This window comes from Carcharhinus amblyrhynchos, chromosome 9 (assembly GCF_965287045.1).
Source record: "Carcharhinus amblyrhynchos chromosome 9, sCarAmb.v2.hapA, whole genome shotgun sequence".
Classification (NCBI taxonomy): domain Eukaryota; kingdom Metazoa; phylum Chordata; class Chondrichthyes; order Carcharhiniformes; family Carcharhinidae; genus Carcharhinus; species Carcharhinus amblyrhynchos.
Window position 1 is genome coordinate 59461256 of NC_137332.1, and position 16602 is coordinate 59477857.

The 16602-nt window shown below is 41.9% G+C and overlaps 1 protein-coding gene across 1 annotated transcript in view; it reads right to left on the reverse strand.

Moving 5' to 3' along the window:
* LOC145347848 (zinc finger protein GLIS3-like) overlaps positions 1-16602 on the reverse strand; it is a 370782-nt gene that overhangs the window by 214640 nt on the left and 139540 nt on the right. The window contains exon 4 of the mRNA XM_080195761.1: positions 14978-16067. Coding sequence (XP_080051887.1) covers positions 14978-16067 — 1090 coding nt within the window. The remainder of the gene's footprint in view (positions 1-14977; positions 16068-16602) is intronic.

Here is a 16602-nt window from a genome sequence, read left to right on the forward strand (position 1 = left end):
GACACTTGTGTGAGGGGACTATGTCCTAATGGTTTTCTGTCCTTGTTGAAATGAAACAATTTAGCTTTTGTTTAAATTGTACTTAGTGACAGGCGAGGAATAAATAATACTTTCCCAATGGAAGTGAAAACTCAATTCAAGTCAAGGCTGCGATTTGAATTCTAAACCCCAAGGATTGCGATAAATAATCCCTGTAAGATTTCTGGCTGCTGCTCACATCTTGAGCTTTAGAGCTGAACAAGACTAAACCTTGTCACTTGTGTATATTTTCAAAAGGAAAAGAAAATACCTCTAGTGCTTCTACATTTGGGTCCATCTAGGATGAAGGCATACTGGAACACATCATTAAGCCCTTGTGTAGTCACACTTCTGGTGTTAGCTGTTGGCATACTCCAAACTCACATTGACAAATTGTTCATTCTCACCCTTCCTAATTTGTAAATTGCTGTGACAGTATAATTAATAAAACCTAGTCACAAACTTTTCTGCGCATTGATTCATGTTTTATGCTAAATTCAGCTCAGTGCTGCAGTTATGCAGTAATGTTCATGAACATGCCTCATAGGCCTTTCTTACTCTTGTCAGTCAATAGCTGTGATTGCAAGACTTTGCTGTGCCTGTTTTATGCTCACAAAAGACAACTGAAAATCAGCCAACCCAATATCAGGTTGGGCCACTTCTCTGGCATTTCTGCATCCCTGATTCAGAATGCCTCTGCTAAATTGGATATCCTAGACTAGAGCACAAAACAAGCCTGCTCGCTTCAGATCCATTAGCAGCTGCTTGGCCCAAGTAAAGGCCACAAGTCACTGCCAAGCAACAAAATGTAAGGATTTCAATAAAAATATATTTTAAAAAGTAACCGTGTTTCAAAGTAGTGCTTTTGTGAACCACTCTCCTGATTTCATAAATATTCTGATTGTGCACCTTCACATATCAGCTTATTTGCTTCCCCACTGTTCCATTCCCTCCCCTCCATTACCTTTACTGAGACTGTTTCGATTTTGAAATGTAACCAGACTGATTTGACTAGCTTTCCATAGTCATGTGACTATACCATGAAGTTGCCTCTGGAAGCAAACATCTCAAGGTCAGTTTCAATAAAGCCTTTCACTGAAACAGATCCTGAAGAATACTCCTATGCTTGTACATTAAGTGCAGCATGGTGTCACAGTGGTTAGCACTGCTGCCTCACAGCACCAGAGATGCAGGTCCAATTGCAGCTTTTGGTGACTGTCTGCGTGGAGTTTGTACTTTCTCCCCATGTGTGCATGAATTTTTTCCGGGTGCTCCAGCTTCCTCCCACAGTCTAAAAATGTGGAGAATTGGCCATGCTAAATTGTCCCATAGTGTCCAAAGAGATGTAGATTAGGTGGTTTAACCATAGTAAATGCACTGTGTTACAAGGATAGGGCACAGGATGGACCTGGGTAAGAAACTCTTTAAAAAGTCTGACAACACCAGGTTTTAGTATCCACATCATAAGAAACTCTTTCACAGAGTCAGTGTACACTTGATGGGCTAAATGGCTTCTGCATTACAGAGATTCGATGATGAAACATGGGGCCTGATTTTACCATCAAGTTGTGCCCATTTTCAGGGGCAAAAACTTGGTAAAGTTGGGCGTGAGGTCAAGTAGCGCAATCCCCCATTACCAAGGGCCTAAAATGAACAGTGTCGGCACTGCGCTCAAAACGGGCACGACATCAACTTTAATGAATTTGCATGTATTTAAATTAATTTAATGGCCTGCAGTCCGAAACTTACCTCTTTTACCACCGTGTTCGCCCATCCAGATTTGGTGCAAAATAAACATGGTCTGCAATTCGTGCACTCCAGCATCTGGGGAGGTAAGTTCAGAGCTTCCGGTGGCTCTCTGACTCAGAGTAATGATGGGGGTAGGAAGGAGGTGTGTCACATAGCTCTCTGGTTGGGAGGGGGTGGGGGGAGCGAGGCATGTCAGATGGCTCTCTGGAAGGGGGGCAGGAGGCAGAGGCAGGGGGTCCGCTGCCATTCTGTGTGCGATCTTTGGGGCGGAAAGGCTAACAGGGAGCTATGATCAGCCTGGATACCGGCGGGAGGGGTGCGTGGAGGGATAAGGGGATCAGTTATGTTGTGGAAGTGGGGCAATGGCCAGGAGGAAGCATTATCTGGCTCGGCAGCAATGTAGCAGGGGAGCATCTTCTTTTTTTGTACTGTGCATGCACAGTTGAAGGCTCCAATTGGAGCTGTAGTGTTTCGGGCACAATAACAGGCTTCTGCAGTACGATTCAGAATCACTGATTTTTTTTTCAAAGTGTGTATGGGGGTGCCGGAAAACAGGCCTAAAAATCGGATCTGAAACATGCCCATGATGTCAGAGAGTGAAGAAAAATAGACTTTTGAATTCTGGAATAGGTGCAGAGAAGACACAAAGAACCTAGGAACACAGTTGGTTCAAATCTGCAAAAAAGCAGCTGAAATGAACAGAGCAAAACAGGAGGAGGCTGTGAGTGAGACACAGCTCAGAAAGACACACAGAAAAGTACAAACCGACAAAAAGGTTGCTGAAAAAGGAAAAGAAAAGCAAGTGAAATTTCAAATGAAATTATGGGCTGCAGAGAAAAGGCCAAAGGAAAACCACAGACAAAAGGATAAAACCAAAGGATAAACAAAGGCTGCAAGAAAACTACTGAGTGAGTAAAAATGGCCACAGTAAATTTTCCAGTCTCATTTCCAGTAACATTGAAAAATAATACATGGAAAAACTGGCAGTGTACCTACTTACAATGGCAAAATAATGAGATTGCAGCAGAATTAATGAACATGTTTGAACCAATAAGTGTAGCCACACTGTTAACACTGCTAGGGAAAGACTGCTACAAACATATACCACTCTAAGTTTAACAGACTAGTAAAGGAAAAAGACAACTGATATTTTGAAAGCCTTAAATGCATGTATTTGCCTGTATGAATGTTACATATGAAAGTTGTGCATTCAACCCCAGAGTTCAGACTGAAAACAAGACAATTGAACGATACATAGCAACCTTAATGGAGCTTGTAGAATCATATGAATTTGGACAGATAAAAGATTATCTTATTAAAGCTGTATTGGTTTTAGACATACGACATGCTCGGTGAGAGCAAGACTACTGAAATATGAGAAACTGATAATAAAGAGTGCGTTGAAATGCAAAAGTTGGTGAAAAGTCAGCTAGAGCGTATGTATGGCAGAACTGACCAGGAAATACATCTTGCTGAGAGACATTCCAGGCCAAAAGAGTGGAGCAACCATGGGCAAAGGGAAGGACACAATTATTGCTGAAGACAGCATGCTCAGGAAAAGAAAAACTGTCCAGGTTTTGATTGCAAGTAGCAAAGTCATTTTGCACGTAAGTGTTTGTCTACAAAAAAAGCAAAACAAGACAATACAGATAGCCATTAGAAAGTTAAAAACAGATGTGAAGAACTATACATGACAAAACAGGTTTGTTCCATTAAGTCAATTGGATACAAATAGTTTGTGACTATTACAATGATGCCCCAGAGATAGAGTATCAAGCAAAGAAGAAATGCCACAAATACTGGTGCATCATGCAACATAATGACCTTCACAGACCTGTGTGAAGTGGCTCAACATGAAAATCTTAAAACGAAGCCCTCAATTGTAAAACTGAGGCTATTTAATGGTACAATATCATACGAAGAGGACAAATGAGTCTGACAACCCATTGCAATGATAAGATTGAAGATCTGGAGTTCCAGCTTATAAATGGGATGCAACAGTTACTCATTTCAGCTAAATCAAGTCTAAAGCCTGGAATGATAATCATAAGCATGCCAACAGAGATTCACAATATGTCGCGGCACACAAAACCATTGATAGCAGAACAGATCCTAGCAGAACAAGACACCAGGACCAGATGAGATGCATCCAAGGATACTGAAGGAAGAGAGAATGGAAATTGCCAGGGCACTGACCTTGATCTTCCAGCCTTCTCTTGACTCAGGGAGGTGCCAGGGAACTAGAGAATTGCAAATGTTAGGAAAAGGGGAATGTCTGTATCTCTTGTTCAGTAATGAAAAGAGGGACATTTGGGTTCTGAAATATAACCAGTCTGATTGACATCTCTCGTTTTCCATAGTCACGTGACAGTGCCATGAGGCATAAACAGACATCTTGTGATCAGTTCAATAAAGCCTCTCACTGAAACAGGCATTGAAGAAAACTGCTGTCCTTATACATGAAACAGAGACAGTGGTAAGGCAACACTGTCCATGCAACAGCCACTGGCAACTCTTTTAATTAATATTAACAAGACCTCATTCTGGACTGGCTTCAAGGCCCCGAGGAGCATGGGAACTTGCAATTCAACACATTGAATGTGTCCTGCTATTCAAGAAGATCATAGCTAATCTGTGACCCACTTCCATATGCCCCTTTTGCCTGTTGTCCCTTAATTCCTTTAGTAGATTCTACCAATCTCATACTTGAAATTTATAATTGATCTAGGATCAAGTATTGTTTATTAAAGAGAGTTCCAAACTCCATGTATTCTAGAACTTCCTAATTTTACTCTTGAAAGAAGCACTTTTTAGATTATGTGCCCTAGTCCTAGACTCACCATTCTGCAGAAACTGTTTCTTCCTATCCATCCAACCAATTTGTTCCCTTAATATCTTGAAAAGTTCAATCACATCAACCTTACTCTTCTAGGCTACAGGGACACTATCTTCTACAAATTCTCCTCTTAATTTAAATCCTGAAGGTTTGAAGAGGTGTGGCAGGAGTACTAGATGATATTCTCTTGGCAGGCATCCCAACCTGTAAATACATCTTTGCATCTTCCGTAGGGTCTGTTCTCTGGTCAATAGTTTTGTGAGGGGAGATCATGAAACAGGAGGGGAGGAGAAAAAAGAGAGGAAAGGAGAGGACAAGGGAAAGAAGTGAAGAGTAGAGCAGAAGGGAAATAGGGAGCAGGTTGGGAGAGGAATGGGAAGAAGGGGGAGGAGGAGAGAAGGTAAGAGAAGAAAGGAGAGGGGAGAAAAGAGAAGAGGATGGTGGGAGAAAAGGGAGAAGAGAAAGACTTGTCAGGGGAAGAGAACAGAGGGTACAAGAGGGGGCCCTGATATCTGCTAGTTACCAGCTTCATAGAACATTAGTCCTAGGGAAGCAGCAAAGTGGGTGCTTACTACAAACTAATGACACAGAAAAACAAAGGACAAATGCTATATGCCCAAAAACATAACTCAACAGACAATAAAGTACAATATGAACACAGTTAACTGTTAGCTGAATACATGAGCTAGATGTAATCAGCAAGCTCTTAAAAGGTTGCATAATATTTTTGGAGTCAGTCAGTGCTGTCTGATTGCACTTGGCTCCAAAGGTCCTTTTCCCTGAAAATGTTCAAAGACTCCTGATTACTGTCACGGGAATTCAGGATATCAACAAATTTATTGTTGACTCAATGATGTTCTGTGATCAAAACACCAGCTTTATTACTGCAGATGACAAATATACAGACAAGACGACCACAAAACAAGATAATATACTTACAGTGGGGAGACCCTGGAGTCATTTCCAGCGCATACAATAAAGTAAAATAAATAAAGTTTATGTATTAGTCACAAGTACGCTTACATTAACACTGCAATGAAGTTACTGTGAAAATCCCCTAGTTGTCACACTCCGGTGCCTTTTCAGGTACACTGAAGGAGAGTTTAGTATGGCCAATGCACCTAACCAGCACATTTTTTGGATTGTGAAAGGAAACCAGAGCATCCAGAGGAAACCCACATACATGGGGAGGACATGTAAACTCCACACAGACAGTGTCCCAAGGTAGGCATCAAACCCGGGTGCCTTGTGCTGTGAGGCAGCACTGCTAACCACTGTGCCACCAAACCGCCCCCACATACGGGCATTGAAATTATAAAATATAGCAGAGCATTAAGTTGTTCTACAGTGTAAGTTGTCTTAAACTTCGTGCAAGTGCATTATGAAAGTTACATCAATAACATATTAAAAATGGCTTTGGTTAAAATTCAATGATACGTTAACTCCTTTGAACAAAGAGAGTGAAGAACAAAGAAAATTACAGCACAGGAACAGATCCTTCAGCCCTCCAAGCCTGTACCGACCATGCTGCCTGACTGAGCTAAACCCTCCTACCCTTCCAGGGGCCATATCCTTCTATTCCCATCCACTCATGTATTTGTCAAGATGCCCCTTAAAGGTCACTATTGTATCTGCTTCCACTCCCTCCCCTGGCAGCGAGTTCCAGGCACCCACAAGTGATGTTGTTTGCTCCAATTGTCAGTATAGTACAGTTGGACACTTTCCTAGTTTGGCACATGGTACAGGATCAAGAACACCAAGCAAAATTAGAGTAAGATACCGCGCCCCCCCCAACATCAAACACCAACAGCTCAAATAACAATTCAGGGCAGGATTCTCCAATCTTGTTGCCCCCACTACATGTACAGCCAAAATTCATTTACTGCAGGGGGACCAGAGAATCCCAGCTGCAGGCGAGGTTAAAGGTTTCTGGTGATATAGTGTCCACATTAGCTGCAGGAACAAATCCCTAATGGCTGCTAAATCTGTGAGAAAGCCAAACCAGAATTAGTGCTGGCAAGATCTTGATTTGAGATCTTACCCACCCCTGCAAGTGACATGACTGTGAACCTGATTTCTATACATTTTTATAAATTAACATTTACTTACCAGCCTTGATGTAACGTACATCCATGTCTTACCCACTCATCCAGTCGAGAGGCAAGTACAGCACATGGCAGTCATAGGTGGGCAGTACCAGTTTTACAGTGCCAGAGTTGGGCTTCTGAAAAACCCACTCGGGAAGTTCCCCTTATGTGTAGTGGGGTCAGGAGCAGGAAAGGTTGGAGAGAGAAGAGGAGGGAGTGGACAATGTTGGCATGTGTTGGAGAGTGATCTAATGCTTTATGGGGGTGAGGGATGGTCTTAAAGAGGGCATCTCAATCTCAGGATTCCTGGCATTGCCAGCATCTTAAGGCTGTGAGCTTCACACCGGTTTTCTCACCTGTGCCAACCCTCTGTGCATTTTTGGGATGATTCTGCCCTATGGTGTAATTATCTAATTGAGTTCATCCTGTTCAGGTGCTGATCAGGTTGGCTGGCAGACCCAGCAGTCCCAGAATCAATAACGGGTGCTGCTGGGACTGCAAACAGGCTCAGGGAAGACAGCATGGTTTCCCTGAGGCAGGTTAAGTTGGGCCTTTTGGGCAGGGAAGAATCACACACTCTAGGAAGAGGGGGTGAGGGGGATTTGTGTTGGTGAAAAATGGACAACCCACTCACCAACATCCATCCTTGCCCATCTGCCCACGCCAACCTGCATTATGGTGTGGTTAGCATAATATTTGGGTAAATTTGTTTAACATGGTGAATTGCCCATTATTTTAAATTCCAAGCAAGCTGCTGACCATCTATGAAAAACCAGCCTGACATCATCACACTGGATTTTATGCATACGCAATAGTTAGTCATGAATTGAAAATGTAAAATCACGTCTGTAAGTATATATCATTGATGTATAAGTTGCCTTTGAAACCTTGGAAAATCTCTCCAAAAACACGGGTTGGCTTTAACACCGAGTATAAAAGTGAACCACTGGCATGGGTGTGGGAGGTCGATATTTTGAAATGTCATCTGTATCCAATGTAAAGAGTGGGCTTAAAGTCCTGTGCATATTCATAACACAGCCTGTATCACCTGCTTGATCCCTTCCACGCACTTGTACAGTACTATTAAGTAAACATGCATTTGTGCTGTCAAAGGATTGAGCTGACTACTATTGCAAATTTAACAAGTCATGGCTGAGAGTATTTTTGGGGATGGAAAAATGCCAGTCGACTTTTATGCCATGATTTATGTTAGTTAAATTTAAGTGGTTATTTCTCTTTAAAAGTGTCCGCGCAATCAATTTGCTGTTCTCCAAAGTGCAATGTTGCTTCTGTATTTCTTGCTTGAAACAATATTTTGAAGGATCCACTTGACCTTTAGCAGCTCGTCATTGAATGTAATATCGTCCAGGTCAAAATTTGTTTGCACATAACAAAATAGTCCTTGGGCTGGCATGGGCAAGATGGCCCAACTGGCCTCCTTCTGTGCTGCAACGTTTCTATGGTTCTATGGCATAATGGTGCAGTAGCTACCCTTTCTAAAGAAAGGAGAGAGCACATTGTGCTTCTAACCCCTATCTCATTTGCAAATAATAGATACTGACACTGAATACTCCTGGGAATATCTTTCACCATGATATACTTAAAACAGAACATTTTGAAAATCCAACATCCATCGTAGCTTTGAAACCACGATGGAGAAAGTGTTAATGAAACAAAAACAGAAAGTGCTGGAAAGACTTAGCAGGTTCAGCAACATCAGTGGAGAAAGGAAAAAGATTAATGTCTCAGCCCTTTGTTGGAATCTAAAGATGTCACAGACATTATAGGAAGTTTATATGGAAAGCAGAGCAAGGGTGAAAAGAAGTGGCTCAAAATAGTTATTGTGTTCACAAAAAAAGAGAATGAGTTGTGGTGATTGATGCAGAACAGGAGATGATTAAACAACAAATGAGAATGGTGTGAAACAAAAGGAGGGGTGATGTGAATAAATAAATTTATATCCAAGACCCATAAGATCTGTGGAAGGTGGCAGCAGAATAGCAGAGGCAGAGCAGAACATGAAAAATCAGGATGGATTTTTTTAAAGTTCCTGTTGTCCAGGGAAACAACTTCCCACCTGTCAAGTGAAGATCTCTAGAATCTACAACTTTCCCAATCCCTGGAAACACCGGTGTAGCCATTCCACATCACCAGCACCTTCTCTGTAAGAGTGAACTGTGGTTATGGTCTGAAGTCATTAAAATCAATGTTAAGGTCCACGATTTGCAATTTTCATTCAATAAACTCAGTTTCTCTGGCATTGGTATTTGCACATTATTAAAAGTATCCATTAGTTTGAAATCACATCCATAAAATGTTCTTCTTTAATCCTGATACTTACTCATTTAAACACTTTTAACAAAAAAGTACAGCTACAGGTTACTGTGACAACCTACAGGTGAGAGATTTCCAGACATCTTTTTTACATACTTCCAGCCAAAACTCCAGCCTAAACAAACAATTCTTGATCTGTCAATACCAAAGTTTACCTTCATCTGTTAATTTTGTGGTCCTCTGGTCTAATTTGATCTCATTTGATACTCCCACACATTAGCTAGCGCTAGGATTACCTCTACAAAGTACAGCCATCCTTTTGTGACAAGTATTTTCCTCCTCTCATTTTCGACATTAGCCTCCTAACCACTTCTCTACCACAATCTGTTTTCTACTTTTTCAGTACAGACTTGTTCCTCTAATGTACTGTTCTTTTCTCAATACTAAAATGGTTAATTCTCCTCTGAACTTGTTTTTTTAAAATTCCTCCAGCACACCACACATGGGGCCCGATTTTACCATTGCATTGCTCCCGTTTTCAGGTACGAAAACATGGTAAAGTCAGGTGTGAGGCCATTAACTGTGCCTGCGTCTGCACAGATTGCCACTTTACCAAAACCCAAGAATGATGGCGATCTGCCTCATGCCTAAAACGGGCACAATGCGGATTTAAATGTATTTGCATGTATTTGAACTGAATTAATGAACTGCCCACCCAACTTTATCAGCATTTCCCACTTTATCACTTTCCCACTTTTTCACCAATCCGGAATCGTGCTGAAATGGACCTGCTGAATAAAAGTGTGAATCAGTAACTCCAGCTGCTGAAGAGGTGAGTTCAGAGCTTCCAATGGCTGTCTGACTCAGATAAGTGGCGGGGGGGAAGGAGGGAGGTGGGTCAGATCATTCTCTGGATGATGGGGAGAGGAGGGGAATGAAGCCAAGTCGTTGTCTGGTTGGGGGGGGGAAGGAGGAGGAGGAGAGTCAGATGTATCTCAGGTCGGGGGGAGGAGGGCCAATCATTGTCTGTGGGGACAGAAATGGCTGATCATTGTTGAGTAGTAGGGGGGAAGGCGGGGAGGGCTGACCGTTGTCTGGTGAGGAGGGAGGAGAAGGCGGGTCAGATGTTTCTGGGGGGGGGGATGGGGTGGGGGTCGATGTGAGTGAGGCCAGATCATTCTTGGGGTGGGGGAGAGAAGAAAGGCGGGTAAGATGTGTCTCTGGTGGGGGGGGGTGAGGGGGAGGCCCAATTGCTCACTGGTCGAGGGGGGGAGGGCAAATGGATCTCTGGTGCAGCAGTCAGGTGGATCTCTGGTGGGGGGAGGCAGATGGATCTCTAGTGGGGGGAGGGGGGTCAGAGGGGTCCGCTGCCACTTTGTGGGCGATCGGTGGTGGGAGGAAAGGGCAGGGGGTCATGATCGATCTGGGTAGTGGGGTGGGCGGATAAGGGGGAACAGTGATGTCTGTGGGGGCCATCGCTCCTGCTTTTCGCTCTCGGGCTGCTTTCTCCACTTTCTGTGGCCTCGGGGCGATCTGACATGGAGGTGCTTTCTCATTCTGCATCGCAGTTCAGAGCTCCAATCGTTTTGACCGTGCTAAGCCCCGCCCACAATGCAAATGGGACTGGTGATTTTGTTTTAAGGCTGAGTGCATATGGGGGTGCCTGAAAGCAGATTCCCAAGTCAGATCTGCATTACGCCCAGGTTCAGCACTTAGAATGAAAATGGTAAAACTGGGCCCATGGTGCCCTAAACATAATTTCTCCTTCCTGAATCCTCAGAGTTTAATCCGGACTCAGTCTTCTACTCCAAATCATCTCTCCCCAAGACCTCAAAATTATGCAACCTCCTTGAATCTCCTGCAGGAGCAGAGAAATTAAGCTGCGTGATATTAATCCTGTCATGAAATTTCTTTACTTAAGACAGAAATCCATTTTTGTGTTTAATATTATTATGATAATATAACATAAATTCCACAAACCAAGTGCTAGTATTTGAATGCAAAACTGGGGCTGATACTAGAGTGAAAAACTGAGAGAGTTTCAGTGGTACCATTTTTCAGAGTAAACATTAAACTGGGTCCCATCTCTCACGATGCCATTAAAAGATTCCATGGCAATACTGAAGGATAGCAAGGGAGTTTTCTAGGTGTCCTGCCCAATATTTATCCTTCAACCAACATCATCAAAATAGTTAACTCATTGTGTATCTCAGTGTTATTTGAGGGCCCTTGTTGAGGATAATTTGGCAAATGTTGGTACTCCATAACTGTGGCTCAGTCCACTTCAATGGCTAAAACTTTAACATGTTTGACATTCAGTCCTATCTGCAACATGTTTTGCAGAGGCAGCCCACCATTAGCCGACGGCAGGATCATCTGGTCCCTCCATCATAAATGGGATTTCCTATTGTTTGCACCCCTTCCTCTGGGGTACCCAGGGCTAGGGTCCACAGCAGTGAGACCAGATGATCCTGGCAGGACCAGCTGAACAATCCCACACATGTCTTCACAAAAAAAAGGGTTTCAAAGGGTTTAGGATGTTTGTGATACCATTATCAGCCCCCTGTCATTTCATCAAGGTCACTCATAATTATTCCACTCTGACAGAGCAGAAGTTGATTTCTGCAGCAGCTAGTATTACACTGAAAATCAGAAGCAAGTACAAAATATTAGATTTGCTTCGTGGGCTCAGTGATAATTTTGAGGTTTTTTCAAAGATTCAAAACTTCTTTTCTCTCAGGTGTTAAAGAAAATGATGGCCCTTTATTCAGATCAAAATAGGTGAGATGGTAGGAGATCCTTGTAAATGGCAAAACAATATAATTTCCTACATATAGCTATTGTCTAAAGTTCAGCTCAAAGCATGGTAGCCTCAGCTCCACTTACCCTCTCTCATTCAGCAATGCTTAAAATATTGGAAAAGTAACAAAGTTTTTGTCAGGCTATGTCTTGCTACTTAGGGGTAAGTTTTTCACTCAGAGGGTGGTGAGTGAATGGAATCGGCTGCCGTCAGTGGTGGTAGAGGTGAACTCGCTGGGGTCTTTTAAAAGACTTCTGGATGAGTATATGGGGTTTTATGGGATTGGGGGTTATAGATAGGTGTTGATGTGATCGGCGCAACTCGTGGGCCGAAGGGCCTGTTTGTGCTGTAGTGTTCTATGTTCTATGTACTTGTAGTAAGATTGAGGATTCCATTTAGCCTTTGTCATGCACAGGTAATCTGAAGAATAAATTAGCTTAAAAATGGTATAGTGGTAATGGTAATGGTAAGTACAATACCAACTGAAGAACCCTGGTTGTACAGACCACCAGAATCTTGGGTTCAATCCCCAGTTAGTGCTGAGTAAGCTAAATTCAATCAGAGCAGTAGAAAAGGCACTACAACTGGCCACAATGTCACTTGTCACTAAGCTCACAAGGGTCCCTACGAATTATAATATCCAGCAACTGCCACTGGAAAGTGCATTGGTGTGGACAGAGACTCAGGGGAGCATCAGGTTCAACAGCAATGGTTTGCTGACACTTGCAGTCTGGACTCGCATATAAAGAATGGCCACTTTGGCATGGTAGCACAGGCTGCCAGGATCTGTGGAACTGTACCTTAGCAACCAAGCTATTGCCTTCAGGAGAGGGCAGAGAAGTGAAGAAAATTAGAATTGCAAAGTGCAACAAATTCTTACAGGGAATAGGATCCGTTGCCATGGACCTGTTTATTATCTAGTACAGCAGAACTTGAATGTTAACCTGGAATCCAAACTATTTGCTCACAGGAAACTAATGAAACATTGGAGTTAAAAACTGCAACGTCTTTTAGAAATCTATTTAATCCCTTTATTATCCATCCAGCAAGTTTCCACAAAATAACCAGGAGTTAAATCCTCTCCCAGTTCAAATGGAATTCTCCCATTTAAACAGCTGCTTCATATTTAGCCAGCATCTGATATTGGGAACAGGCCCTTGGCCAATGTAACAATCAGCTCCTTACAAACTATTAGTTTCTTTATAGATTACTCATGTTTTTTTCAGCTTCTGAAAACAGAATCATAAGAAATTAGGTCGATTTTCAGTCAAACGACATTAAATTTGCTGCTTTTTTTCCCTCCTAATTGGCTTGAGGCATTAAAAATGTTTGAAAGGAAACCACATAATTTATCCTATTTCATGTAATATCCTGTCATGTTTTATAGTTAATCTGAATGTTATTGTAATTTTATTTAATTCTGGTTTCGTGTACAATATCATTAAATCAAACATCCAAGAAAAACATTGATTTCAGCCAACTCTGACTTTGAAACCTTTGAGGTAATTGTTGTGTAGTTTGATATTATTTGGTAGACAAATTAAAGAGTTGGAATGTTAGCTGTGAGCTAAACATTCCCTTTGCTTTGATAGTGATGGCCCTTGTTGTGCTTTGTGATGAAGAAGCGATGTATCTTACCTCTCCTGACTGCTCTTAAATCTATATTAAATATATCTGTGGAGACATCTAGCTGACACAGACTTTAAACGACCAAGACAGGAACTGCTGCAAACTGAAAAATTGATGTTACTTTGTGAATTAGGATAAAGCTGCTTCCCTAAATTTTCACCTCCTCCTATAAACTTAAGCCAACACGATGATTGCTGGTAGTTAGGCTATTCCATCATGAGGGCATCATCTTCTAATCTAATTTCACCCATACCGTCCTGGTATATACACACTCGTACACACTCATAAATGCCAGCAACAGTGAACAAATGTTGGTACCTGGCTTAATTTTGCAATCCCAAAATAGGATATTAAAGCCAGTTCTAACATTGCCATGCCCTCCCAGATGAGATCTGCTAATCAGTATGAAATCTGGGAATTTGCTGGTATACATGAATCAGACACTCAATTCATTAAGTTGCTGAATGATTGATGGCATTGTGGGGGGGGGGGGGGGGTCACTGGAGATGGGAGCTGCTCTATTTCTTTATCTGTCTAAAAGCAAACATGGTGAAACCTTCTGAAACATTGAATGGAACTTGTAAAAAAAACATAGTGAGAAGCTTAAGGACTTGTAATTGACAGCTAATTACAGCTAAATCTGCATGAAGTTAGGCCAAACCATTCTCCTTTTCTGGCAGCTGGAAGATTATTAAGGCAACAAATCTGTCAGAGGTGTAGCATTGCGTTAATTCAAAGTCATTACAGGTAGGAAATGCTAACTGACACAATACAGTGGTTACATGATATTTTAAAATCAAGCAATTAGAAAAAATAAAATGGCTACTGAAAACATCATCAGAGGCAACAAGAAACACAACATTGTTTTAATAAAATAAGATTAGAAAATATTGGAAACATTTAGCTGGTCTGCCAGCATCTGTGGAGAGAGGAACCGAGTTTACATTTCAAGTTTGTGACCTTTCTTCAGAACTGCAAACTGAAAAGCCGACTCAGCAACTTCCTGTTGCAGCCTAACGAAAGGGCTCACACAGTGTAAGGAACAGCAGTTAGACACTTGCCCCCTCATTCCATTGGGCAGCATGTGGCAGCATTCTGGAAAATGGTGGCTCTGCAAGATGCTTTTTGGAATAGAGGCCTTAGAAAAGGTCATTAACAGAGATACAAAGAGCTCATCCATCATATTGTGCCTATCAGTCTTCACAAGTAGCGTAATGAGCTCACTGTGTTTATTTACAGTATACACCGCATGAAAAACAATTTAGAGCCAGTATACACTAATAATGAGATGTATCCTTCTTAATTTTCATAAAGCGTCCATTAGTTGTAAATCTGTAATCACTAATTGTTTACCCTATTCTGTCAAACTGCTCAAAGTGCTCTCTCCAAACATAAGTAAATTTGAAAAGTCTATTGCTATCCTTCCTTCGAATATAGAAAATATATTCGAAGTTTAAGGGACACAGTAGGGTCTATTTCCAGTGCCGGCAATGAATCTCAGGAAATTATCTTGTACAAAAGATTTCACATTTCAGCTGTTATACTTTACTGGAATTGTAGCAACAGCGATGTAAATAGACTTACCATGCATCTATTAGGCTTCTCTCCTGAATGAACTCTCATGTGTATCAGGAGCTTGTAGCGAGCATTAAAGGGCCTATATCGCCTCACACACCCAGCCCAGAAACATGTAAAGTCCTCTCCTTTACGCTGATCAATGTGCACTTTCTCAATGTGTCTCACCAAGTCCTCTTGTAGGTCATAGGCAGCATTGCAGTCTATCCATCGACAGATCTGCTTACCATTGTTCTTGTGCAGCTCACCTCCATCATCAAACTGAATGCGTCCATTAGGTGGCAGCTCATGTAAGTGAGACATGGTCCCATGAGGCTGACCAAAGTGCTGCTGGGAATGGTATGGAGGAGGTGGCCCATGGTGGTGCTGGAACAGTTTTGTATCATGTGAATATTCATCAATAGGCTCATGCTTGAAAACGTTTATTCTATGGCAACCATCTGCCACTCCATGTTGAACAACCATGTTGCCTACTACCAGACCTAGGTCCATGTTTTCCTCTGATTGCTGCAAAGGGACAGGCTCACCTTCAGCACCCCCTTGCTCAGAACTGCATGTTGGGAAAGAGGACAGAGACGATGCAGAAGAAGGCAAGTTACACTGGCTGTCTAACACAGAGAAGGATTGTGGGCTGCAATTCTTTCGAGCTCCCAAATGACCAATTCCTCCAGAGAGAGGGAACAGAGCATTAGTACTGCTCCGCATTCCGTTGACACACGCAATAAGTGATGTTGGAGAGGTGCGAATAATTGCTGTGATGTCCAGTCCTTCAGCTGATAGCGGTGATATTGAAACTGATCGTTTCTTTGCATTGGCTGGTTGTAGCTTGGCTGTATGGCGAGGACTGCCACTTGACACAAAACCCAGCGAGGAACTGGTGTCATTACTAAAGAAATATGATGAATAAGAACTAGAGAAGTTGCTATTTAGTGGCTCAGCTTCAGAGGGCAGACTGTTAGCATCCCTGATCTCAGAATGATTGGAAACCCCTTCGTTCTCAGAAAGGAGATGTGACCATTCCTGTTTGATGTTTAGATTTGGGTGATTTTCATGCAAATGCGGTGTACTGGGAGCTAATGAGGTTTGCGAAGCGAGAGACCTGAAACAAAAACAGCCACAAACTTATTGAAACTCCAACCTAATATAGATGAGTACAAATATTAATTTGTGTCATTTCTCTGCTTTTTCATTAGTTTCATTTTGTGTTTTACATGTTCCTTAACTGCAGGAACATTTCCAAAACTAAATACAGAGACAATATATGTTTCTCAATTTTCTAATGTCTTCTATCTATAAACATATCTAATATTGTGTTATTGTAGCCTAAAACTGCCAAAAAGATGTCAACCAAAGGTTAGTTTGTCTGTAAACTCAATCAATTTGTTCCATATCACAAGAGTTATAGTTATAAAATAATGTTCCCTGATCCATTTATAGAATAGCTTTTGGCACTCTTTGTAATTCTCACATTCTTCTGAAGTGAGGTAATACTCTGAGCTTTTTTGAACAACATTTTTTTGTCACAGAAAGTGCAAGATTTCCCTAAATTGGTTGGTAGATGTGATACTAAGCCACACAAAAAATACCCCAGGTACAACTGCTGACCTCAACCTGGGTTGTAGGGAAAGGGGGAG